This window comes from Agaricus bisporus, assembly GCF_000300575.1.
Source record: "Agaricus bisporus var. bisporus H97 unplaced genomic scaffold AGABI2scaffold_7, whole genome shotgun sequence".
In the NCBI taxonomy this organism is placed as follows: Eukaryota; Fungi; Basidiomycota; class Agaricomycetes; order Agaricales; family Agaricaceae; genus Agaricus; species Agaricus bisporus.
The window spans coordinates 1389686-1413039 of NW_006267370.1; the positions used below are offsets into that span (position 1 = coordinate 1389686).

Genomic DNA, 23354 nt, shown 5'->3' on the forward strand with positions numbered 1-23354 from the left:
CGATTTATGTATGTATCCTTAGAGCGCTCAAGAGGCTATTCGACCTAATTGATACCAGCTGGACAATAAGCATTGTCGGCGGACAAGAGTGAACATGTCAGCATATGCTCAAGGACGTTTCATATAGCAGATGAGGGATTGAGTTGATATGCCGAGGTTGAGATAGATAAACTCTTGGGACAACCGAGTAAAGGAGGAACGTTCAATTCTATTATCGAGGAACGCAAGACCTTCTCGAGTCCAGGCAAATATCTCTTGGGATTGGGATCCAGCCTCTCATTATATTTGTACCCGCATCTGCGTTAAAATATACAGCCTTTGATATTGTTACAAAATTGGAAAATAAAACACAGATACGGATGGTGATAATACAACTAGAATCATGGCGAAGTGTCCATAGCCTCCAATTTCGCCGCTGTTCTTTTATCATGTCTCTCAATGAGGAATGCATCAATTCTCTCCTTCAAATCGGGGACTAAAAATATGAATGAGTATAAAGATTCTCTGCCTAAAACCAAGACAAAGAAACGAACTTGGAACGACCTCCTCGATGGACAAGGGAGCTCGGTTGAATGGATCTTTAGTATCAGAAAGTAGATGTGATTTGATCGTTGCTCGGTCCACAATTGTATTGGAAGATGGTAGCCTGACAGGATCGCGCATCAGAGTGAACATGAGAGGATCTACGACAAAAAAAAATTAAGATGAGACACTAAATACTTCCGGAAATGCAACAGGAACTTACCTAAGAACTCTTCCGGAATATCACCCATGTCTTCGTCAGCCTCCATATTAGCCTTCATTTCTTCCGTCTTCTGAATGAATATCCTGAATGGTGCTATGTCTGTTTCCGTCTTGATACCTCTCCCAGTTGCAATCCTCGCAGCCCGCTCGAACAACTCCTTACTATAACTTCGTCCATCATTGGCTACGGCCCTGACAAACTCTTCCTGGGTGCTCAGGTTCAAGAAAATGTCGATGATATCCCTCAACAAATTCCTCGGTTCCCATCCCAATCTCTCCGGATTGCGGACCTTGAGTTCTTGACATTTTGGTCCCGCCAGAGCACTCAAATTATAATCCAACATGGCGGCCAGTCGATCGACAACTTCGGGCATCATAAAAGGCGCCTTAGTCTCCGCGGTGAACAACTTCAAGAGATCCACCGTTGTCGCTCCAAGCCTGGCATACATTGAGGCTTGTCTTTCCAAACCTCGTAATGTGCCCTCCCGTTCCTCCCGTTGTCGGACAGGTTGTAAAGCCCATGCAGCTTGATCCAACATTTCATTCTCAATTGTATGAATTTGGGTGATGTCGTTCAGTGATTCATCGAGAAGATACGTGACGTCGTTCATCATGAGATTGACGAAACGAACAAACTTGTCAACATTACTTGAAATGGAAAAAATCAGCTCAATAATATCAAATGATGGAATTACTCACTCTGCTTCCCGTATTACTGCTGCACGGTGGACTGGATTGCTCCAGACTGTTTTGAGGACGTGAGCAATACTACGACGGGCATCTTGGTAGATGGCGTCAGGAATTGAGGCCATATGGATATGCTACCAGCTCACTGAATTTATCATAAAACTGAGAACTAGCCCCCGTCTGTTCCACCTCTGAAAACACGATCAATGTCCTTGTTTTGACAGCAGAAGCGAGTGTACATACCAATATAGAAGTGAGTCAGAGCAGGGATAAGATGCGTCAAAGCCAACTTGTCCGAATTCAGTATGTTGCCGAGCAGGCCGTTGCGCTCTCGACCATAACCCCATGTGCCAAAGAACAAAACCTGGTAGAACAAATTAGATGATCCAAAGGAGAAAAGATAATGGACGAAAGCTATACATCATTAATCTTCGATTTGAGGAATGGGTTCTTGATGTACCACGTCGAAGTTAGGAAAGTCAAAACAAAAGTCAAGAGTTCCGTTCTTCCTGCCATTTCCCATTTCTCAGGGGTATATCTACAGAGTGTTATCTTTGGGCACAGCGTTGAACAGCAAATTGCTCACTGTAATGAAAACAACATAAAATCGGCGACATCTTCAATGATGTATTCAGGGAGAATCCGCCAGGCCATGGGTACTTCATCTGGCAACGGCAGTCTATCACATTACGTGAGTTAAATGAAGGCAAGACTAATGTTAAGATGAGTCTCAACTGGATGATCGTTTTGGGGTGAGATTTTTTGGGGTCCACTTGATTGATTATCCACGTAGATAAAAAGGTGGTAAAGTTGATTGACGCGAATATGAACTCAGGATCTAAAAGTCCTGTATGGAATGCATACATATGCGACCGCAACTTGTCCAGTTCCACCTACAGAACATGTCAGGGTTCCTTGAAATCTCGGGACTCAATGAAAATACCTTTCTCGCAGCGATTGCCGCTTCCATGCGGGCTTGCTGGGGTGTCTAGAAGCGGTTTTGAGTGAGTAACATTGGGATCAAAGGAAAAAAAGCGCCATACCCCAACCCACGATCTATTTTGAGTGACAGTGTCGAGTAGCTTTTGGGAGTCATCAACATGTCTCGTCAATTCCTTCAGAGTATCTATAGATTTAAGATAGCCATAATGACTCATGGCTATACAAAGGTAAAATATGTTCGAGATAAAGTTGGGTGCAGATGCTGTGCATTTGGTGAGAATCGAGTAGAACAAACTAGTAAGAAGATTCTCTACCTCGAGGGTTCCTATTCGCCTCGGCCCATTGGGAAGCTTCCTCACTAGTGGATTTGATCCTTGTTTCCTCGCTCAGATCAATCCGAGAACTATGGATATAGAAGAGAGGATCAATTTTATCCATCTGAGATACCGAGTAATTAGCACCAGCCTGCGATCAAAGTGAAAAAAATTGACTTTCGAATACGTAGCATCAATGAAGGGATTCGCAAAATTGTATAGCACACTTTGTAAATTAAACATGAAGCTATCCGAAGCAACCGTCGCTGGATCGACCTGAGTTAAATGATTAGCCATTGGACAACCCCCAGAACGAGCATAGTGACTGACATGAGTTCCAGCACGTTTGTTATTCAGAAGAATGACCCGGGCAAAGTACTGTAAAACGGCCTCGCGAGCTTCCGGAGATGATCTGACAAGCCCATTGAAGATATGAAATAATGAAGACTGGAAAAGTAATTAGGCCAAAATGCAAGTATTGCGCGCGTCATTCGCACCTGCAGACTTTTCAAGGTACCCCTCAGACTCGCAAAGGCGGATTCCATGTCACGACGTGCTCTCTTATCTGTATCAGTGAAATACGTCTTCGCAATGGCCGGCTAGAGACAACAGTGAATAGATGGAAATCACTAAGGAAGCGTTTTCTTACCCACTCGTTACCGAAGACGCCCAGCCGACACAGCGGTCCCATCAACGACAGTGTTTCGATCGTAGGAGCAGTTGCTTCTGTAGGGTTGAATTCCGGCATGCAGGTAATCATGCTAGCAACACTTTTGATAGTCACCAATAACTCCAGCCCGCTTACAACCCCGCGCCATCCTGCATCACCCCCTGCCAGCCCCTCGGGACGGGTTAGGCATTCATGGGATAAAAGTTCTTTCACAACGGGCCCTAGTACAGGTTCCAACTCCTCATCCTGGAACCTCCGAGCAAGCTCCTGGACAAATTGTTCGATATTTGAGGCATCAAGCGTGTCCGGGCCAACGATTGGGCCGGAAAGGAGTGGTGCTGAAAGAGTGGAAAGTGAAAGAAGTGGAGCAACGAGCTCAGGTGGGCCAACGGGTCGCCTGAAATTTAGGTCAATGGATTAGCACTAATGACGCTGACTATGTGCTAACCCTTCAGGTTGAGGAAACATATCGGGCTCTTGAATAGTCAATCCTGCATAGCTGATAAGGAGTTCGCGCAACTTTTCGAGCTTCCCTAGTGCTTGCTGAGTCTCCGGTGGTGAGTATTTCTAAACCGTGGCCATCAACATTCCTTGGTTTGCAATGAATAGGTCAAAGGGGTGACTAACCTTCCTGATGAGAGCTGATCGCGCGGAATTCAGCCTTTTCCAACTTCCCACAAGATATTGAAAGACCGTGATGGGGGGTAGAGATACCAGCACCGGCAGGTAGTCAAGGTCATCGCTAGAAAAATCGCTATCAGCTACCAAGCATCGTCGAGTATACTTTTGCACTTTACGTCATCGACTGGGGATTCAGCTCTAAACGAGCGATAAGGAGACGATCAATTAGGTCCATATTCAGCCCATCTGTAGCTACAACGAAGTCAAGATGCAGCCTAATCCCACATTCAAAGAAGCTCACGTATTTCATCTGAAATCAATTCGTTTTGAAGGCTTTTAAGCCATACGATTTCATGTCCACTAGCCTCCGCTACATCTTTCTATGAAGCAATATAACGATGAAAGCTCTTCCACATGAATGAAGCCACTCACGCTCAGTGTAACCTTCAAGATATCCTGTATAGTCTGGCTCTCCCAGGTGGCGGCGTCAAACTTCTGTATAGTTTTGTGCTTTACAGCGGATGGAACAATGACTGATCCTGATGCCTGCTTTTTCACATCTACGGGCGGTTTCTTTGTTGTAGGGGAAGCAGCGGGCGCGCTGGTTGGTGTCGGCTTGGGAGTATGCGTCGGTGTGGGTGTTTTCTTAGGGCTCGGAGTGGCAGGTTCGACTTTAATCGAAGATTCAGAGGGTGGTGCTAATGATTGTGATGCTTGTAGTTTGGCAAGACGTTTTAGCCTGATCTGGATTGCAGAATGAGCACGAAGAGCAGCTGCATGAGGTACAATACTCACGCGGTCCGCATCGTCCTGTGGGGTTGGTGCAGGTGGCTCGCGATCACCCATGAAGGAAGAAAAGAGTTGTATAGTGAACGTGTCGAGAGGAAACCTGAACCTCGCAGCGCCCATTAAGAATCTTGGCTACTCCGCACGTGACTGCACACTTCTTCCTCCGACCCGAAATGTTGCTGAGCCGGGTTCTCTCCTTGGGTCTGCGCACAGGGCTTGGTGCTCGGCTTTTCTCCACCACCTCCGCAGTGGAAGCAGGCTACAAACTCAAATCGCACTCGGGTGCAAAAAAGAGGTGGAAATCTCTTGCTTCTGGCAACTCTTTCAAACGAGTCCGCAATTTCATTGAGTCTGCATGCACATTCTGACCTATCATCATCGTGTAGGACAAGGCCTATCACTCACACTTGGCCGTTTCAAAATCTCCGGCTCGCAAGAATCGCTTGTCAAAGACAACGTATTCAACCCACACGCAGACCATTACCTTGAAGAAGCTGCTGCCTTACGGTTCTAACTAGTGTATATATACAAGTATGCATCTCCACAGCTATCTACCAAGTGCCTTGGTTCTAATGCCAATACCAGATTTAATTAATACTAGACATAAAGCGCGTCGCTCGCGACGAAATCCTTCGGCGTTTACATTCGCCCCATTTGTCCCTTGAAAAATCCACGAATATCCTTTTGCTTTGGATCATAGGCAGAGCTTCCAATCCCACCCCTTTGACGCTTCTATCAGTTCTGTTAATTCTTGTCTCGGTGAAAAAAGTATGAAAACGGACCAGGGAGAGGAGATGATCCCAATTATTAATTTGGACCACCTCGACATGAAACCGAACGGTAACAGTATTGGTATCGGCCGCAGGACTTACATCTCTCTTCTGCTGCAATGTTAATATCCTAACTTATGGAGAAAATTGTTACTCACGACCACCACCTTTGTCCACCCAGTATTCCTCATTCCACGAAAATCCCGAGCTTGAACTGTTGCCTTCAAACTAGCATCCCTCCTCACCAGTGCCGCTATAAGTTCACTCAGAAACGTGCCATGGCTCGCAACCGCTACATAGGTTTCTTCATGGTCTTCCCGCACTATGTATGGTGTTAGGATCTCGTCGATCACCCTTTCAGCCCGTTCCGCTAAATCGTCAAGACTTTCGCCTCCGGGAAATCGCTCCGATCGTCCATGTAAAGCCGGGTATGAATTTATTTCAAAGTGGTCTTCTAGCGCCAGCTTCGGATTTCGTGCGCTATGCCATCCCTTTCCCTCCGCAGAACCATAATGTTGTTCACGTAGAAGTATAGAAGAATAAAGTGGAGGCTTAGGAATCGTTTGCGCATCTTGTATTGCTTGAGCGGTCATGAATGCACGTTTCAGGTCTGAACAGTGGATCGCCTTGAAATGTATTGGCACAAACGCAGCGCCTAACGCTTTCGCTTGCTTGAATACATTTGAGCATAATAGGCTGAATTTGTTTGCGCGTAAAACTTACGTTCATGCCTGGGTAAAAGTCAGCTCTCAGAACATCTTTACATTTTGCTACTACTCAGTCGGCATACCATGGTTTGTCAAAGGTGAATCTCTCCACCCAGCCCATAGTGCACGCTGCAATGGTCTTCAACCTATGTTCAGTTTATAGTCGTAAGACCAACCGTGTTGTCTGTTGATTCACCATGCCTGATCTGAACGTCATCAGGACTCGTCGTACCAAGACTAGCATGGCACATGAATCACTCACGAATAGAAATGTCACCATTGCCAGACGCAAAAGCACCTTGTCAACACGGGATATGTCTCTTCAAAATGAAAGGGTTCCCGGCCTCTTAATAGGACCGCCTGTGGTGCCTTCAAGTGACAGTCCAAGTCTAAATTTCTTGTGAGTTGGAAGGAGTTGTACCTAATTAAAGTCGCCAGAATTAGTAGTTACCGTGAGAATGTCTGAGAAAGCCTCGTTACTAATAATAGTATCACTGCTTCAACGAATCAACGAATCAACGTATCCATTGGCTCTTGTAATCCAATCTATGGAATCGAATCTTCATCAGATGATACAATACCGGCAAGACCACTTGTTGCTCGAGTCCGGCCCGCCAACTCGAAGTACGAACTTATAAATTAACCCATGCAATTTACCTTGTCCAACTGTGCACCCTCGAAAATGATACTGCCATTGTTTGCACTGGCGTTTGTTACGCTAATTTTCATCCCTGTTTCCGTAGCTCGTCACTTCTCATGGGACAATATCAAATATGTCTATGCCTTTGGTGATTCATATTCGTTCGTACAAGGTACACGAGGTCATGCAAACTTCAGGCGCGTTCATCGCAAACTTTCTCTCGAACTCATAATTGCTAAAAGAAAAGATGTCATTCTACAGTTTCATCGGTGACAAGCTGGATTTCGCGTTTACTCCACAAGAGCTTCTCACAAATGAGATTGTACCTCGTAATGTAAACTCTATTCAATTTTGTGACGCAAGGTGTTCCAAGTAGCTGAAAATTAGAACTGATCAGACGAGCTCGGAAGGATCCAACTGGGTAAGCTAATCGTCGTTGTATCAATCTCAAAAACAAAAACTTATGTATATATACAAGCTCGAATTCCTCACAGGATGTTTTCAAGGCAGTCCCTTCAATTGCCCTAAACAACTTTGGAATTTCGCATTTGCAGGCGCAGACATCGACGGGGATATGTAAGTTTTGACATGACACCCACACACATCTTCCTGACATTCTGGCCTTAGACTTCCCCTACATCATGACTTCACCATTCCATTAGTCGACCAAGTTACTCAATGGCTAGAGTTCGCATCGACCGTTATACCTCACCCCGAAAACGAGACTTTAACAAGCTGGTGGATCGGGATCAATGACACTGGTGATTCTAATCACAATACCTCCGTTCGTCAATTCGCCTTTTTTTCCATAGACAAGGTTGTTGAACCAAATGTCACTTACACGCAGATCACTGATTTTACAGCATTTTGGGAAATAGAGATGCAATCCTACTTTAAAGCTGTTGCAAGTCAAGTTCCTCCTTACCACACGTCTAACATATGGGCCTCTAACCATTTTCATAGGACCTAGCATCCAGGCATGGTCTCAAAGCCCATCTTTTCCTCAACGTCCCACCAGGAGAAAGGTCTCCAGGATCTTCAGGAAACCCTGGACTATTAAAAGATCACATACAACTCTTCAACAGCATTCTTGTCGATCATATCCATCAATTCACCAAAACGCATCCAGGTACAGTACTCCTCATTCATTCACATCCGCAGTTGAAGATCACTCGGTGATATTGATATTTATTATAGATAACGTTGTTATCACTTTCGACACTCATACCTGGTTCAATCGAATCCTTGACCATCCAGAGAAATATGGATTCCAGAATGTCACAGGGTATGTTAAATACAGAAATAAACGGATGCCATACCTTTTTCGACTTTTAACGTTTTCCTCACCGCGGAATTTGCAGGTTCTGTACATGTGTTGACCCGAGTGGCTATTTCTGGTATGGTAAGTTCCTGCCTGACACATCATTGCACATGTCCAGTTCTTGAACCTCGTGTAGATAGCGGCCATCCAACACAACATGTCCACCAGCTTCTGGCCGAGGCCATACAACATCGATTAGGTGGCTGATAAAGAAGTAATACTCCAACTCCAACTAAATATATAAAATATCGCCTTACTTCAATAGCAGCCAAGAGACACAAAGAAAATATACAGCAGCAGCAAAACGTTCGAGAAAGAGCGACTCGTTGTAGGAAATATAAAATATATCTTTACCCTCGACCTACAACACAGACGAGGGGGACAGGGTAGTTTTTAACACACTCGTGGGCGTAAAGTGCATGAGAATAAGCCTCTCGGAAGAAAAAAGACTATAGCGAAGGATAATAGAGTCGGGGGGGAAGAGCATAAATTGAAAGCAAGAGACCGATGACAAGGGGAAATGGATATAAACTAGTTACAGGCAGAGTCTAAAGCAATATCAAAAGAAAAGATAGGTTGTGATAAATACTCCAAGAGCAACGATGACGACGATTTGCAGTGGCACACCATCCTGCTGGTGGTGATAATGGCGATCATCGACAACGGTTTGTACATCAGTGTCCGCAGTACTAGCAGCGTCGGAATGTTTCCGACTCCGTCTACTGCGAATTTCTGAAGTGGGTGCAACAGACATGGTAGCAATGGTGTTGCGCAGTTGGTCTATTTCTGCCTGCGCTTCTTTGTATTTGGCAAGGAGCTCTTCGTTCAAGGGGTTTTCAACATATACGGTTTCAGTTGTCGAAGGAGGAGGTTGAACCATCGGCGCTCTAGGTGATTCAAAGATGTGTTGGGTTTCCTCGTGTTCGTGTTCGCGGTGGGAGAGACGAGGTGATGGTGACATTGGGACCGTAGATACTATGATAGGAACTTCAGTGTCAAGGTGCTCCTCGTCAGGATAGTCATGCGAATGCTCGCGCGACACAGAATCCTCCGGCCTGAGTGTTGAGGGCGGAGGCCTAGAGTCCTGGTTCGTGGGAGGAGCAGCGACTGGATGAACTGGGACAGGATGAACTGGGACTGGGGGAACTGGGGGAAGACTAAAGTCTGGAAGTCCATGATGAGCATTTCCGTTGTGGGGTCTAAGAGTCTCTACTGTGTTTTGCTGTCAAGTATATGAGCCACTGAGAGATTGACGCAAGACCGGCAAGAACTCACGTAGTCTTGAGCACCAGGCGGTTCTGCCACGGGCAGATAATTCTCTTCCTCCTCATCAAACGTTCCTTCCTCTGCCGGGAGGTACACCACTCGCAGTTTCTGTTGGTGAACGACACCGTCATCACCCATATCAGAAGCCTGCCACTAAATAATCATTCAGAAACCAAGAGGATAACAAAGTAAATACAAATTGAGACTCACAAGATCATGCAACGCCATTGTCTCTCTTTCCGGTGTAATCAAAGTACTCTGAACGAGAAACTTGTCCTTACATTTCGAGTTCAAAGGAGGCTCTTCTCTGAGGGGCTGGAGCATGACTGTTTCAGAATATATAAATGTGTCTGGTGTCGGGTTTCATGACCGCAGCACCTACCAGAGACATCGACGGCTTCCCCAGGTTCGACTCGCCCAGAGTTCGGTCGCACGCAATAGAGCTACGAAGCGGTCAATAGAAAGTCGCGTCTCGTTGGTGGAGGCCGGGATACCTTTGGGGCTGTAGTTTTGACCTTGAAAGCGACCGGCACATTATTTTGATTTGAAATGGTGAGAGAGCGTTTGACGACATGGGTAAGGGGGCCTGTGGAAAGTCAGGAGGAGAAAGAGAACAGCAAAGGACGACATACGCCGAAAGCCCAGGCTACGGCTCGGAGTGAGGGAGACAGACATTTTGTGGAGGGGACGATGGGGGTGGTTGGAGAGATTCGTTTGTCGTGTGTTGGCCACGTGGTCTGAAACGACGCTGCCACCGTGGGAACTGAATGCAACTGTCTTCATCGCTCCTTCCCCCGGGGTCGTTCGAATGGGCATCGTAGTTTGCGCAAAAGGTCGTCGCAGTCACTTCTTCACCCCTCACGTTCCTCTTAAGGCTCGCGCTATTTGCGTAGAAACAACCTTTATTTGCCTCGTGTACTATGCGTGTCCTATCTAATTAAGTTATTGAAAAAAGGAGTGTATGAAACTCATTGTACGTTAGCCCATCGTGTGTGATAAATCAAATATGCAGTGCAAAAGCCGTCGATAGCAGAACGAAAGAAAAGCGAATAAGTCAGCGAAATCAAATGAAAAACAGAAAAGCAGAATTAAAAAGCTTTAAACTAATGCGGTATCATCCATCCCCGTCCATCATGAGCATTATTAAGGCTTCTTTACTCATTCGTGCTGAGCGCTTGTAGTTGCACGTATTCAAAGTAATCACCACGTTGCGTTAGCAGTTGATCGTGTGTTCCGGACTCGCTTACACGTCCCTCCTTAATGAAGTAGCTGATGGAAAGGGGGGCAGCAATAAGCAAACTCGCCTCGATATTGAATAGAGGAAAAGAAACGTACATTCGGTCAGCGTTTTGAATAGTAGACAGTCTGTGTGCAATAGCAATCGTCGTCCTGCCCTTTGCAGCTTGGTCTAATGCAGCTTGCACGACTTTTTCTGAATTCGAGTCAAGAGCAGACGTGGCCTAGACAACCAGATCTCGATCAGAACACGCCAATCGATTTATCAGGAACGAGCCTCACCTCATCCAGCAGTAACACTTTAGGGTTCCGTAAAAGTGCACGCGCGATCGCAATACGCTCTGTGAACAATCCAAGGACGTTAGTTTAGGCATAATTCGTAATATCGCACGGACACTCACGTTTCTGGCCACCGGAAAGCTGCGACCCTTTACCACCGACCTCGGTGTCAAAGCCACTAAATTAATGCGCTTGTCAACGAAGGTATCAGGGTTTCAAGTGTTTCAACAACTTACTCGGGTAGGGATTGAATGAAATCTAGGATGTTCGCGTCACGGCAAGCTTGTTCGATCTCTTCCTGTGTCACCTCCTCGGCAGGCTTCACAGCACCAAGAAGGATATTGAAGCGGACGGTGCCGGCATACAGCGTGGGTTCCTGAGACACAAGAGCGATCTGCTTCCGGTACGATTGGATATTGAGCTCCGAAACCTTTTGACCGTCCAGCTAAAAAATCATTCAGTCAACTATCCCGTCGAAAATATATGCGGTATCACGTACATAAATCTCTCCAGCAAGCGGATCATAAAACCTTTCAATCATTTGAATGCTGCCAAGAGTTTTAGCGCAACTATCGATACAGATTTCCGGGGGAAAAACTTACACAGTACTCTTCCCGCATCCACTAGCACCAACCAAAGCGATATATGTTCCAGGTTCGACTTCCAAGCTGAGATCCCGCAACACGCGGACATCTGGTCTCGTTGGATACCGGAAGTGGATATTCTCAAGCTTGATATGGCCCTGGACCTTGGAATCATCGAGAACATTGCCTTCAGGTGACTCGGCATCGATCTCTGGCAACGAGTCCATAAGTTTGATAATATCGCTCGCTGCACCCTTCGCAGAAGACATATCCGGCACGAAAGAGAATACGTTTCCTGCTTGAATGGCACCAAAGGTGGAACTCTGCAGAAAAATTCAGTGTTTTGTTCTTATTTAGAGAAGAGGCCAGATAACATACTATAAGGCCAACGAAGAACTGAGTAGTGTTGTATTCTCGGTTAGAAACCAATTTCGCTCCATACCAGAAGATCAAAGCGATGACGAAGAAGGAGATAGCTTGTGAAAAGGCATAGAGCAAATTACTCCAGATCGCATTACGATTTGAACGCCTGAGAGGAGTTTCCAAACTCTCGCTGTACAATTTCGCGCAATCCTCCTCGCGAGTGAGTGAAGCAACAGTTCGGATAGACCCTGCGGCTTCGCAGGCCAATTGAGCGGATTCTTCATGAGATTTCTTGTTGGCTTGATCTTTAAGAACAACGACGCGCTGCGAACATTCGTTAATATAACTGCTAATATTTCAAATTGAAGACATACAAGGCGAATATATCCTGTTGAGATAAGAAGAGGCGTGCACGCCATCGCGACGAGAGCCAATTTCCAGATGAAAACAAGACCGAGGATGAGACCGGATATGATGGTGGCAATGGATTGAACGATACTGATTATCTGAAGTTAGAATATTTTACAGTTCTAGAGGAAATCGACGTACGCTCCAAGAGTAACACCAGCGAGGCCGTTGACTTTCTGAGGGTTATCGCTCAAATCGGAAGTCAATGCACCAGTCTGGAAACACTCGCATCAGCAACGGCGGAATAATCCAGAAAATAGCTTACACTATGCTCATCTCGATCAAAGAACTCGATATCTTGACGAAGAATGGCGCGGAAAGAGAACATCCTAAGCTTGGCAGTTAAAGCGGCCGCACAGTAAGCAAAGAGATAATTCTGCGCGGCGATTGCAAACGTTGAAATGATGGCAATGATGAACAACCTTACGTCAAAAACCATGAGATTTTCTCTATGCAACGGAGGTGAAAGAAGACTTACCAAAGAGCATTCCGATCTCCCTGAAAACGTCGAACTTTCGGGTCGTCTTGAGAGAAACCTTCGATACCCTTGGCGAAGACGATGCCGAATGCAGGATAAACCATTCCGGTCACTGAACGTAGTTGGTCAGAAGACGAATTCATAGATAAATGAATCAAACTCACACGTCGCAGCGAGGACACCTACTAAGTAGTGCCACTGATAATCCCTCATTAAAAGACCCATACGATAGAACAAGTACGCCATATTATAGTTTGTCTTAGTTTCGAGTTGTGCGTTTGCAACACGTTTCTGTTCCAGAATTTCACTGGCTAGAGATCGGTTGGTGTTTCTGCGACCAAGAGGAATTTCTTCGCGAATCATTTTTTCAAGATCTTCTTTAGCATCTTCACTTGGGTCGCTGTCGTCCTCGTCGCCAACATTGCCTGAGTGCTGTTTACCCTCGCGAAGCTTCTGAGCCTGCACAAGCGTAGAATATGCACCGCTAGCGGCGAGTAGTTCATCGTGAGAACCGCTTTCCAAGACCAGCCCGTCACCCATAACATATATGACATCTGCATCCTTGATTGTAGATAGACGATGAGCGATAGTGATTGTGGTACGACCTAATGACCGTGTCAGTACGCTGTTTTACAAAAATCGAGCAGATGACTCACCGGCAGAGGCTTTGTCGAGAGCATCTTGGACAACACCTTCTGATCGAGTATCTAGAGCACTCGTGGCCTCATCGAGAAGAAGGATCATAGGGTCTGAAACAATGGCACGGGCAATGGCAACACGCTGTTTCTGTCCACCAGACAGCAAAAATCCACGTTCACCAACCATTGTATTGTAACCTTCAGGTAGTTTGCTGATGAAGCTGTCGGCATTGGCTTTGACACAGGCCTCTTTGATCAAGGCAAATTTCTCCTCTTCAGAAGCATGCTCATACTTTGTGCCGATGAGACCATGTGCGACGTTGCCTTTGATTGAGGTAGCGAAAAGCGTTGGCTCTTGAGACACCAGACCGATCTGTGAGCGCAACCATTTCAAGTTCAGTTCTTTGAGATTGACACCGTCAAGCTTGACAGTCCCCGAAGTTGGATCATAGAAACGTTCAACAAGACTGATGACAGTTGATTTACCAGAGCCAGAAGCACCGACGAGGGCTGCAGTTTTTCCGGCCCTGAAAGTGAGATTGAGGCCTTTGACAATCGGGACGTTGGGACGGGAAGGATATGTGAAATGAATGTCTTCGAGACGTATCTCGCCCTGAACTTGTTCGGGTTGAAGGCCACCAGGGTCCGCAGAATCAATATCCGGGATGCGATCGATAGTGGCAAATAGTTTGGCGGCAGCCCCACGACCATGTGTGACAGCTAAGAGTACACAAATCAGAAACACCGAATACGGAACTGGATCTCATAAACATACCTTGCATTTCAGGAGCGAGGAGAGCAAGAGAGAAAGAGCCGATAAGGATAGCAAAGAAAACGTTGATGACGATGCCAGGATTAGCTGAAAACCGAGTCAGATAAAGAACGCCACATTAATCGCATTTAAAAACCCACCGTGACCCTGATTAATGAGGGTTGTACCGAAAGAGAAAGCTAGAGATCGTTAGCCGTGAGTCAAATGGAGAAGGGAACGAACAAACCAAGGGCGTAAGCAGCATAGATTACGAAAAAGAAAACACCTAATCCAGATCCATGCCAAACCGCGGCTTTCATGTCGACTTGAAGGGATTTGTTGATAGATTCATCATAAAGCTTAGCAAGGACAGCCTGAGAACCGAATGCTTGTGCGGTACGGACGGTAGAAATCACTTCTTCGGCGAGATTACCACCCTCAGCAACGTGCTTGAGGGACAACCTGAACGGCAAGATGAGAACATGCAAAGAATATAACCAAAATGACATACTGCATATAGGTAGAGATGAACTTGTTCATGACTCCACCCGTGATCGCGATACATGGCAGGATCGAAGACAAAGCCAGTGCAAGACGCCAGGACCTCGCATAGGCAAGAGCGAAACCACAGACGAATGCACCGAGAAAATTGACGACTAACGCCACTTTTTCTGAAATTCCTTGTTGTACAAGATCTATGTGAAATGGTTAATCTGTAGCGCCGAGTAGATCCCTAGACTGGGCGACGTACGGGTGTCGGTCTGAATACGCGTGGCAACTTCTCCAGCTCCAACCGTGTCAAAATATTGAATATCCTGCCGCAACACGGCTGTCAGATAGCGTTCGCGGATCCTCTTAGCATTGACTTCGCCGGTGTAAACCCAAGTATACATGTAAATAAAAGTGCAAACAAATATTCCGAGACCTGAACGAAGATAATGAATAGGGCAAATTATTGGACGAATATGAGACACATACCGATATAGCATAGATAGCTAGCGTTTAAAGCAGCGGAGGTGCGGAACGAATCAAGAGCAGCAGGAATCTGGTCCTGCCGGCTTGGATCCTGCACGACTTGCTCAAAGTTGATAAAATCCTGAGTTAGTTTTCCGAAGAGCAAGGTCATCAATGGCTAAGGCGAAGTATGAGCATTGAATATATCAAGTTGGCGTCCATCGCGCACCTGAGCAGCCCCGGCGGCGGCGGCAGCAATGAGACCGATAATGTCAAGGGTGATCTCAAACTTGGTAGAGAATCTACGTATTCCGGTTTACCAGTGGGTCAGACGAAGATAGACTGGACACTTACCGAAACATTGCAAAGAAACCCACTGGGACTATTTCTTCTTTCTTTTCTTCGGCGGGTTGTTCTGCAGTAGTTTCATCGCCCTTCTCGTCATGTTTATCATCTGAGGAGAGGTGCTTTGTAGACTTTTTGCGAGAAAAGAACATAGAACGTTTAGTGGCTGCCTGGTGGTCGACAACAGTCACCTTCTCGTCAGCGGTGCTGGGGCGAGAGTCGGACATGGCGACGGGGAGAAAGGGGGGAATGGCCCGTACGAAAGATTGGGAGAAAGTAGTGCGATTAAATTATCTCGGTGGGCCAGGTATTATATGCAAGGGGAATCCGGCGTAGCAACGTAAGCGATTTTACACACCAAAATCGACCGAACCTCCGATCTCGTTTTTGGTCCTCCGTCATACCTTCGGACACCTCGGGTCTCCCCGGGGCCCCGAAGTGTCAGACATGTGTGGCGCCTCCTCTGAGTCAGTTGGATTCGACTTGGGTTCCGACTTTACCATGAGAAATGCGATTGGCGGCGGCGATGTCAAGCGTGGGTAGTGAGTAACCATCGGTAGACGTGAATGTCTGATTTTTCGGGCCGACGAAGATCTATCGTCTGTCCCTGAGCACGTGGTCCTCCCAAGTTCCAACCACATTTCGTTCTTCCATGGAGTGGCTTCGCAGCAAAAAATCTTCGGCTACAAACCTCAAAGCAGCAGCTGCCTCTCTCAACAGGTCTACCACTCCAACCCCCCGCAATCCCGATGGAAAACCCAGCTTTCGTTCAGGTTTACTTACAATTCGTGTCCTCTGGGCAGAAGGATTGAGCCTGCCTGATGGTTTGCCCGTGCCTCTCGCCATTCAGTCTGCTTTGGCTTCCCAACAAGCTAAAGTAGCAGCTTCAGTCTCCCCCTCAAGCGTGACGCAGCAAAGACTTGCACACAGGTCTCGTGGCAACAGGTAAACTGCACATGTATTTCAACGTTGCAACTCTTGATATTCGGTCCCCGTTTCAGAGACAGCGTCCAGCGAAAGCAATGCTGGTGGCTGCCTTACGTCGTTATGGAGTATGAAGTCAATCAAATTCTCATCACCCCTTTGGGTGGAGAGCTTGATAAACCGCTTTACATGTATCAAGCGTCATTGTCAGTCTATGTCCGTTCATCATTTTTTTGACAGCTCCACTCATATCCCGCACAGCGACGTTTCGCGAAATTCGGAAGTATCCTTACAGTTATACCTGCGCGCTGATGAACCCCAACGCGGTGCAGACGGAACAGCAGACGACTTGGGCAATGATATCTTTCTTGGTGGTGCTAAATTTGTCCCCAATTTTGACGAAATGGGTAACCAAGATCAGTGGTATGATCTTCTCGGAGGTCCGGGCAAGATTCAAATTGGGGTCTCCTACAAGCCGAACCATGATCAGTCGCTAACAATAGACGATTTCGAATTAATCACCGTCATTGGCAAAGGTAGTTTTGGCAAGGTTGGATCTTCCGTCTACGGTCATGCGTTCCCACTCTCATGATTTCATAGGTGATGCAAGTCAGAAAACGAGACACCTCCCGAATCTATGCCTTGAAGACCATACGAAAGCAACACATAGTTATTCGTAATGAAATTACCCACACCCTCGCTGAACGTCTCGTTCTCGCGCAGGTCGACAATCCTTTTATTGTCCCTCTCAAGTTCAGCTTCCAGTCTGAACAGAAGCTTTATTTGGTATTGGCGTGCGTATTCCTTCAGCATCAACCCAAGCTCTGCTCTAATGGAGCTATCCAGCTTTGTGAACGGTGGAGAACTATTCCATCATCTCCAAAGGGAACAACGATTTAATGAAGAACGGGCTAGGTAAGTTTTTGACCAATAGAAAGGAGAAATTATGCTTCAACGCCTTTGTAGATTCTACAGCGCTGAACTTCTGCTTGCTCTGGAACACCTGCATGAACTCGATGTGGTCTATCGGTAGGCCATGCAATTACAACGTGACAAACATATTTTGAATGTATATTCAGAGATCTCAAACCCGAGAATATCCTACTCGATTACACCGGTCATATTGCTCTCTGTGACTTTGGATTGTGTAAACTCAACATGAAGGGAAACGAGAAGACGAACACCTTTTGTGGGACACCCGAGTACCTGGCTCCTGAAATCTTAACCGGCCAAGGCTATGGTAGGTGATGGTTTTTTAATTTGATGATGTCGTGAGTGACACTCCGCCTTCAGATAAAACCATTGACTGGTGGACGCTTGGCGTGCTATTGTATGAGATGCTTGCTGGACTTCCACCGTTCTACGATGGTATGTTTATAAATAATAGATTCATGTTCAAGCTTTGATCATTATCTTCAGAAAATACCGATACCATGTACCACAAAATTCTCAATGACCCGCTACAGTTCGGCCCCGAGTTCACCAACGAGGCTAGAAGTATCTTGACTGGACTTTTGACTCGTGATCCCGCTTCTCGCCTGGGCGTAAATGGAGCAGAGGAAATCAAACAACACCCCTTTTTCCACAAATACATTGACTTCAAGAAGCTGTCGGAGAAGAAGATTCAACCGCCTTTCAAGCCAAGTGTTGCCAGCCCTGTAGTACGTTCTGATCGAACTTTTTTTCACTTATCATCATGCCGATAAACCAATTTTAGGATGTTTCTAACTTTGACAAGATATTCACTACAGAAGCACCTGTTGATAGTTATGTCGAAGGGTCCAATCTGTCTTCTCCCGTTCAGGCTCAATTCGATGGTACCTATCTATCTACACTAAGGTTTAAGAAACACTAACAATTTTTCTTATCAATAGGTTTCTCTTACAATGGAACAAATTTGCATATCAGCCCCGTTTAATTCATGGACAAAAATACCCCACTATCTAGTCACTTTTCTCTCATACTCGCCTTTCCTTTCATCAGTAAAACCGTTTATAATACCACATTCGTTGGCCGTTTTTTCGTTCTTTATCTGCATTATAAAACTTTTACTATGCTCGCACGTATGATATAGCGGGTCCATATAGTTGATAAATACCGGTATTACTTGTTATTATCGTTGGAAGGAATTATACATTTCATTATCTTTCTTAGGTTGGTTCATGCTTGGAAGGAGCTATAATAAGGAACCACTTGAGAGGAACTCTGAAGCTATTTATAAGCTCGGCGAATAATAAGGCCCGTTTAATAGACCCCCTGGCCGAGTTGCCCACTTTTTCTTGGCGGCTACCCAATTGTTTCCAACAAGTCAAAAGCATCCGTAAAAAAAACAACCCGGCTCATCGTGAATTGTCAAAACTTCTCAAAAATCCACCAAAAGAGATCGGGTTAACCACCCCCACTGGGCTTAATAGTGGCCAACATCAGGTTCGGAACACCACCCGTCCGGGGAATAAAAACCATCAGACCGGTCGGTGTCTTATCCATGACCGATTTTACATATCATCAGATCAGAAAAGTTTCGCTCACCCCCGCTTATGATAAGTAAATGATACATGATAGTCTAAGAGCTGGCGTAGAGACGCCGTCCTATGGAATTTCCGAGGTGCCCAAGAGTTGAAACGTGAACAAGCCTGCGGTTACTCCGTAACAAATGGAAGTTAACAGCCGAGTCAGCCCGTCAAAGATAGTTTTCAGAAATTAAATTCCGAAGTTGTTCAGAAACTCGGAGTTGTACAACGTATTGTCTTCATACATTCCGGGAATATCGGGACTTTTTCATTAAAAGTTAAGTGGATCGTTACTCCTTTTCGACATGCGCTTACTACCTGAGTCACAGCTATGAATCGAAATTCACTTCGTCAATCCATTCGGCCTTTGAATGCCGAAATTATGCATGTCCTGCTAGTCCCGACTGCGCTGTATTATGTTAGTTTGAATTTGGACTGTTCGCAGTCATTACTGAGTACTGAGTCTTGGCGATCATATATTTGTTTGTTCTGGATGATGCAGCCAAACAGCACGACGGGGACGCTCAAGGAGGACTGGGACTGGAGTGCAGGACTCTGATGACCGTCTCACCGACCTCCAAGACCACCTCCTCCCACTCAAAACATCCTCCCACATCCTCCGTTCCCCCACCCTCTCCCACCACCAAATCCTCCGAATCCTCTTTCCTCGCCACAGTCGAAGGCGAAATCTCCTTTTTCCGTTCCATCATGCGCGCACGCCCCGTCGGTCGACATCGTTATTTCCATATCCTCGCTATCCAAAATGCTATTCAAAAGGAAACGGGGAAACTTTTGCACGTCGAGTCTATCTGGGAGAAATTGCAGAGTTGTTATGACCTTGATGCTTTGGATAGTATCGTAAGTCTTTTCATTTCTCTTGCAAAACTTTGAATTGACGGTGGTGATTTTGTCAATAGGATTTTGAAGCGGAAGGATACCAATTATTACCCAACGCGACATCTACAGTTGCTGTTCGTTCACCCTCTCCATCAGAAAACCTAGCAAGACATCCTTTCTTTCGAGAAGAATATTCCCTACCTTTCGACGAATCATTCGAAAACCTTATATCACAAAGACGAATGCGAGCAACAGCTTCAGCTTCCTCATCTCCCAATCCCTCACCAACACCAGCTTCATCATCAACAAAATCACATCAACGTAAAGGAGCTACGACAACAACATCAGGTTCCGGAAGACGTAGAGCGAAAAGTAAAGCCGATTTGGCTGGGCTTGTAGGTGGAGATAGTGATAGTAGTGCTTTGACCCAAGAGAGTGGTGATGAAGGTGCTGTTGGAACACCCAGAGAGAGCGTGGTGACTGGAACGGACGGTGGAACGGAATTTGGAGAAGATGAAGATGTAGAGATGAAAGAACCTTCTCCAGGTCAGTAATATTATCCTTGACGCTTTCCAAAGTTGAATTTTCTCATTCATTGTTTCTTTAGCGCGCTCTGTCTCTCCGAAACAGCTGCGCGGTAAAACAAAAGCGGCCAAGAAGGGTAAAAGCAGGACTACAGCGCCGGGCCCTTCCACAACAACGACACGCTCGGGCAAGAAGCGCAAGCGTTGATATATGATTTGGCATTCTTTTGTTGTGCGCTTTTGTTGTTGCTTTTTTGGGGGTTTTCTCTCCAGTTGTATCGTTAGTTTTTTCTTTTCGCAAAGTATTTAAATAGAGGTAGTAGTGCTATTCACATAATCAGACAGTCTTTATCGTTGTTCGGCCAGAATCATTTGGGATTGTCCTGGCGCAGCGCCCCGTTCTAGTACTCAGTGGAGACATGTATTGATGAGTCGACCGGTGTCACACGGACGCGACGCCCAGCGGAGTGCCAGCGACTCGTCGTCGTTGTACAAGTCAGATCCAGATCTCACATCATTAATCAGATAAGATAATTATAGGTCGCCCTGACTACATGGAAAGAATACCGAGATATACGCATTGATCATGAGTATGCTCAAAAAAGTGTAGCAACGGGACAGACGACGCCTTGCAGATAAAGTCGATACGACAAAAAAACCTCAGCTCATTTACAAACCTACAACGACGCTTTCATTCCACTCAACCTGAGCGTCTTCAATATCATGTTCAGCAAGAACCGCAAGAATGTTCTGCGAGACCTCATGTGCATCATCACTCGTAATCTTCAACTTCGGATCAACCCCAATCCAAATAACAGCTGGACCAAGAACACCCATCTCAGAATCCTCTCCAGGTGGAATATTCATAAAACGGGCTACGTTGATTGAATAACTTTTCTTCACTTTTGAGCGGACCAAGTCAGCAATTTGACGACCGAGTGTTGGCCAAGCTTTGCCTAGTTTAGTGTTGTTGGCTGGATAAGCATGTTTGGTGGGTAGATTGGATTTGTTAATGCTTGATGATGGAATCCAAGGGTCGTCTTTTGAGCTTGTGCGGTAGAGAAGGTGAGGTTGATCTCCGGCGGGGGTGACACCATAGTAATACCATTCCCGTTCCTGGGCCGATACTGCGTAGGGCTTGTCAATTGTGCCGTGCTCTTCTGGGAGATGGGAGTGGATATGAGGAGGCTGGGGACATGAGGTGCTGAGCAGATGGCACGACTCACCGGAGGCCATGATAGTAAAAAGAAGAGGAGAGGTTAGACTTCAGTGAAACAACACCCCCCGACAAATACCATCATGCATCAGCTCCAGAACGAGTTGCCATTTCTCCTATTATTAACTGTTCCTGTCTTTGATCATAGCTGCTTGCGATAGTTAACGTTTCTGCGTCAGAGGAGTAGAGGATAGAGGATACGGAAGATAAGATTCTAGCAGTACCAGCATGGTGATCATCTGATCAGTGCTCATCGTCATGATCAGCAGCTTAGGTAATATCAACGGGCACAACCAATAGCAGCCAGCCGAGTTGATGATCCAAATTTAGCTTGGATGCAAGCAGAAAAGTTCCTGAGCTTTCCCCTTCGTTTTCCTTCACGGCAATGTCATACCGCTGTCAGTTAAAAGAACTTTACTGAGTCACCTTGGCCTTCATCACATGCGGAAGGTTCGGTAGCCGATATATATTTCAGATGATATATTTTTATCATCGAGATCCACGCGCGACGATGTTGGGCATTTTGAGCGGAGGATACCCGGAAGCGTGTAATGGCTCCTGGTGTGGAAGCCATGGATGAAGACCACGACAATAAAGCAACAATACTGCCGAGCGTCTCGTTGAAACACAACAACTTCTGACCGCGATGCGTTGATAATCTTTTTTGGCTTTCTTTTATTATGTGCTTCTGTTCGTTATTGTCTTTTTTTGTTGCTTGTTGAGGTTTCTCTCCGATTGTATCGTTAGTTTTTTTCCGCAAAGCATTTAAATTAGAAAGGGTATCGGTCAGGTATTAGTAGTATTCACATAATCAAACAATCTTTATCGTTCTTCAGAGCTGCCTCTTCTTCAGCCAGGATGACTTTCTCTTCGTCGCTTAGAAGCTGTCGCGAATGTTATGAGACAAAATGCGGGGTAAAGAAAGGGCTACTCACCCCTTTCTTTGCGCGTTCGCGCATAGCTTTCAAGCGGCTCTGTCTCTCTGCTTTCGCCCTCCTAGGTTATCAATTAAAATTATATGAATATACCATCACATATGGATACAGATATCGTATAGATACAACCAGAAAAGGATACATTTAAGCCGAAGCAAAGAGTGCGGGTGGAGCGAATGATTCGCGTTTGTGAGGCATAGTATCATTGCCGTGTTTGGCGTCAGTAGTCGTCATCGAACAGTTGAAGTTCACAGTCGTAGAAAATAGCAGTGGAGAAAGAACGCTAAGTTTTATGAGTGCGCACTGGGATGGTATTGGGGTAGATATACGAACCTGTCAACCTTTGAGAATGGTCCATGGCTTGTTGACTTTTCCGACGAGCCCGTACCAGATGCAGATGCCTTGGCACTCGCTATGGATTTGGATACCGAGGTGGACGCTGACGATACTGTTTTCTTGACAGCAGACGTAGCGGCAGACGCTTTGTCGTTCAGCTTATTTCCGCTGAATTCGTTCAACAACCTTGATCCAGCCGTCTTTGATGCACTAGCGCTTGGTTTGGATGTTGGCGCAGAGCAAGCATGGTCAGCGGGGAAACGATGCGAAGGGCAGAATTGAGCGTGGCATTGCTGTAAGCAATCCTTCAACATAAGTACTCGTTCAGAGATTGGTCGGGACTTACTGTACAACTGATCGGAGCGAATAGGATTTTCTTGCAATTGCTCCTTGCACAGACGGGTGACGATTTCTTCTGAGCTCTGCCGGTCATTACAGAACACTCTACCGTTAAGTGGCGTTCCATGCGGACATTAGGGTCTTGACCGGGAGGGATAGCAATGGGAGTGTTACATAGAGGACCTGCATGGGGACTAACGAGAGCTTTCTTCCCGCGTACTCAGTA

At 46.0% G+C, this 23354-nt stretch overlaps 10 protein-coding genes across 10 annotated transcripts; 4 read left to right on the forward strand and 6 right to left on the reverse strand.

Moving 5' to 3' along the window:
• Nucleotides 1-299: 299 nt before the first annotated feature.
• On the reverse strand, nt 300-4458 carry AGABI2DRAFT_224380 (hypothetical protein). The gene is made up of 21 exons (XM_006462707.1): nt 4407-4458; nt 4280-4354; nt 4155-4230; nt 3985-4099; nt 3806-3924; nt 3337-3754; nt 3185-3286; nt 3018-3134; nt 2865-2963; nt 2688-2811; nt 2475-2635; nt 2375-2419; nt 2167-2324; nt 2018-2110; nt 1852-1969; nt 1675-1795; nt 1578-1622; nt 1444-1525; nt 746-1392; nt 534-683; nt 300-475 (listed from the first exon to the last, which is right to left on the reverse strand). Exons 3-21 carry the CDS (start codon nt 4211-4213, stop codon nt 381-383), a joined length of 2868 nt encoding a protein of 955 aa, XP_006462770.1. The 5' UTR covers nt 4214-4230; nt 4280-4354; nt 4407-4458; the 3' UTR covers nt 300-380.
• A 482-nt stretch (nt 4459-4940) lies between these two features.
• On the forward strand, nt 4941-5285 carry AGABI2DRAFT_72158 (hypothetical protein; the record flags this gene model as incomplete). The annotated part of the gene is made up of 2 exons (XM_006462708.1): nt 4941-5099; nt 5154-5285. The coding sequence occupies 2 exons, from the start codon at nt 4941-4943 to the stop codon at nt 5283-5285; spliced, it is 291 nt and encodes a 96-aa protein (XP_006462771.1).
• A 121-nt stretch (nt 5286-5406) lies between these two features.
• AGABI2DRAFT_119613 (hypothetical protein) lies at nt 5407-6495 on the reverse strand (the record flags this gene model as incomplete). Its single annotated transcript, XM_006462709.1, has 6 exons — nt 5407-5499; nt 5550-5648; nt 5696-6208; nt 6261-6268; nt 6328-6373; nt 6421-6495. The coding sequence occupies 6 exons, from the start codon at nt 6493-6495 to the stop codon at nt 5407-5409; spliced, it is 834 nt and encodes a 277-aa protein (XP_006462772.1).
• A 636-nt stretch (nt 6496-7131) lies between these two features.
• Nucleotides 7132-8412, forward strand: AGABI2DRAFT_119614 (hypothetical protein; the record flags this gene model as incomplete). The annotated part of the gene is made up of 9 exons (XM_006462710.1): nt 7132-7218; nt 7282-7305; nt 7363-7460; nt 7512-7668; nt 7732-7797; nt 7848-8013; nt 8082-8169; nt 8246-8286; nt 8342-8412. The coding sequence occupies 9 exons, from the start codon at nt 7132-7134 to the stop codon at nt 8410-8412; spliced, it is 798 nt and encodes a 265-aa protein (XP_006462773.1).
• A 235-nt stretch (nt 8413-8647) lies between these two features.
• Nucleotides 8648-10320, reverse strand: AGABI2DRAFT_137425 (hypothetical protein). The gene is made up of 6 exons (XM_006462711.1): nt 10104-10320; nt 9966-10057; nt 9854-9914; nt 9682-9797; nt 9481-9624; nt 8648-9427 (listed from the first exon to the last, which is right to left on the reverse strand). Exons 1-6 carry the CDS (start codon nt 10144-10146, stop codon nt 8765-8767), a joined length of 1119 nt encoding a protein of 372 aa, XP_006462774.1. The 5' UTR covers nt 10147-10320; the 3' UTR covers nt 8648-8764.
• A 44-nt stretch (nt 10321-10364) lies between these two features.
• Nucleotides 10365-15734, reverse strand: AGABI2DRAFT_207384 (hypothetical protein; the record flags this gene model as incomplete). Its single annotated transcript, XM_006462712.1, has 22 exons — nt 10365-10740; nt 10807-10931; nt 10990-11048; nt 11109-11164; nt 11223-11431; nt 11486-11534; nt 11589-11893; nt 11949-12257; nt 12308-12431; nt 12483-12556; nt 12607-12763; nt 12820-12931; nt 12984-13424; nt 13476-14177; nt 14233-14316; nt 14370-14408; nt 14456-14670; nt 14720-14903; nt 14960-15133; nt 15187-15340; nt 15392-15464; nt 15517-15734. 22 exons carry the CDS (start codon nt 15732-15734, stop codon nt 10626-10628), a joined length of 3978 nt encoding a protein of 1325 aa, XP_006462775.1. The 3' UTR covers nt 10365-10625.
• A 397-nt stretch (nt 15735-16131) lies between these two features.
• On the forward strand, nt 16132-18391 carry AGABI2DRAFT_193872 (hypothetical protein). Its single transcript, XM_006462713.1, has 11 exons — nt 16132-16452; nt 16509-16637; nt 16693-16981; nt 17032-17225; nt 17278-17346; nt 17398-17460; nt 17511-17671; nt 17725-17799; nt 17851-18092; nt 18149-18248; nt 18306-18391. The coding sequence occupies exons 1-11, from the start codon at nt 16160-16162 to the stop codon at nt 18347-18349; spliced, it is 1659 nt and encodes a 552-aa protein (XP_006462776.1). The 5' UTR covers nt 16132-16159; the 3' UTR covers nt 18350-18391.
• Nucleotides 18392-19499: 1108 nt separating this feature from the next.
• On the forward strand, nt 19500-20691 carry AGABI2DRAFT_186643 (hypothetical protein; the record flags this gene model as incomplete). Its single annotated transcript, XM_006462714.1, has 3 exons — nt 19500-19799; nt 19859-20324; nt 20386-20691. The coding sequence occupies 3 exons, from the start codon at nt 19500-19502 to the stop codon at nt 20508-20510; spliced, it is 891 nt and encodes a 296-aa protein (XP_006462777.1). The 3' UTR covers nt 20511-20691.
• Nucleotides 20692-20891: 200 nt separating this feature from the next.
• AGABI2DRAFT_193873 (hypothetical protein) lies at nt 20892-21677 on the reverse strand. Its single transcript, XM_006462715.1, has 2 exons — nt 21529-21677; nt 20892-21462 (listed from the first exon to the last, which is right to left on the reverse strand). The coding sequence occupies exons 1-2, from the start codon at nt 21536-21538 to the stop codon at nt 20972-20974; spliced, it is 501 nt and encodes a 166-aa protein (XP_006462778.1). The 5' UTR covers nt 21539-21677; the 3' UTR covers nt 20892-20971.
• Nucleotides 21678-22268: 591 nt separating this feature from the next.
• Nucleotides 22269-23311, reverse strand: AGABI2DRAFT_179404 (hypothetical protein). Its single transcript, XM_006462716.1, has 4 exons — nt 23136-23311; nt 22787-23082; nt 22454-22514; nt 22269-22402 (listed from the first exon to the last, which is right to left on the reverse strand). Exons 1-4 carry the CDS (start codon nt 23253-23255, stop codon nt 22322-22324), a joined length of 558 nt encoding a protein of 185 aa, XP_006462779.1. The 5' UTR covers nt 23256-23311; the 3' UTR covers nt 22269-22321.
• Nucleotides 23312-23354: the final 43 nt, after the last annotated feature.

Coding starts and splice junctions, on each gene's coding strand:
- AGABI2DRAFT_193872 (XM_006462713.1), top strand. CDS start 16,160: ATGGAGTGGCTTCGCAGCAAAAAATCTTCGGCTACAAACCTCAAAGCA. Junction 16,453..16,508: donor CACAGGTCTCGTGGCAACAG/GTAAACTGCACA, acceptor TCCCCGTTTCAG/AGACAGCGTCCAGCGAAAGC. Junction 16,982..17,031: donor GCAAAGGTAGTTTTGGCAAG/GTTGGATCTTCC, acceptor ATGATTTCATAG/GTGATGCAAGTCAGAAAACG.
- AGABI2DRAFT_224380 (XM_006462707.1), bottom strand. CDS start 4,213: ATGGACCTAATTGATCGTCTCCTTATCGCTCGTTTAGAGCTGAATCCC. Junction 3,925..3,984: donor GATCAGCTCTCATCAGGAAG/GTTAGTCACCCC, acceptor GCCACGGTTTAG/AAATACTCACCACCGGAGAC. Junction 2,420..2,474: donor AAAATAGATCGTGGGTTGGG/GTATGGCGCTTT, acceptor AACCGCTTCTAG/ACACCCCAGCAAGCCCGCAT.
- AGABI2DRAFT_179404 (XM_006462716.1), bottom strand. CDS start 23,255: ATGGAACGCCACTTAACGGTAGAGTGTTCTGTAATGACCGGCAGAGCT. Junction 23,083..23,135: donor TCGCTCCGATCAGTTGTACA/GTAAGTCCCGAC, acceptor GATTGCTTACAG/CAATGCCACGCTCAATTCTG. Junction 22,515..22,786: donor CCATTCTCAAAGGTTGACAG/GTTCGTATATCT, acceptor TTGATAACCTAG/GAGGGCGAAAGCAGAGAGAC.
- AGABI2DRAFT_137425 (XM_006462711.1), bottom strand. CDS start 10,146: ATGTCTGTCTCCCTCACTCCGAGCCGTAGCCTGGGCTTTCGGC. Junction 9,915..9,965: donor TCAAAACTACAGCCCCAAAG/GTATCCCGGCCT, acceptor ACCGCTTCGTAG/CTCTATTGCGTGCGACCGAA. Junction 9,625..9,681: donor CAATGGCGTTGCATGATCTT/GTGAGTCTCAAT, acceptor ATGATTATTTAG/TGGCAGGCTTCTGATATGGG.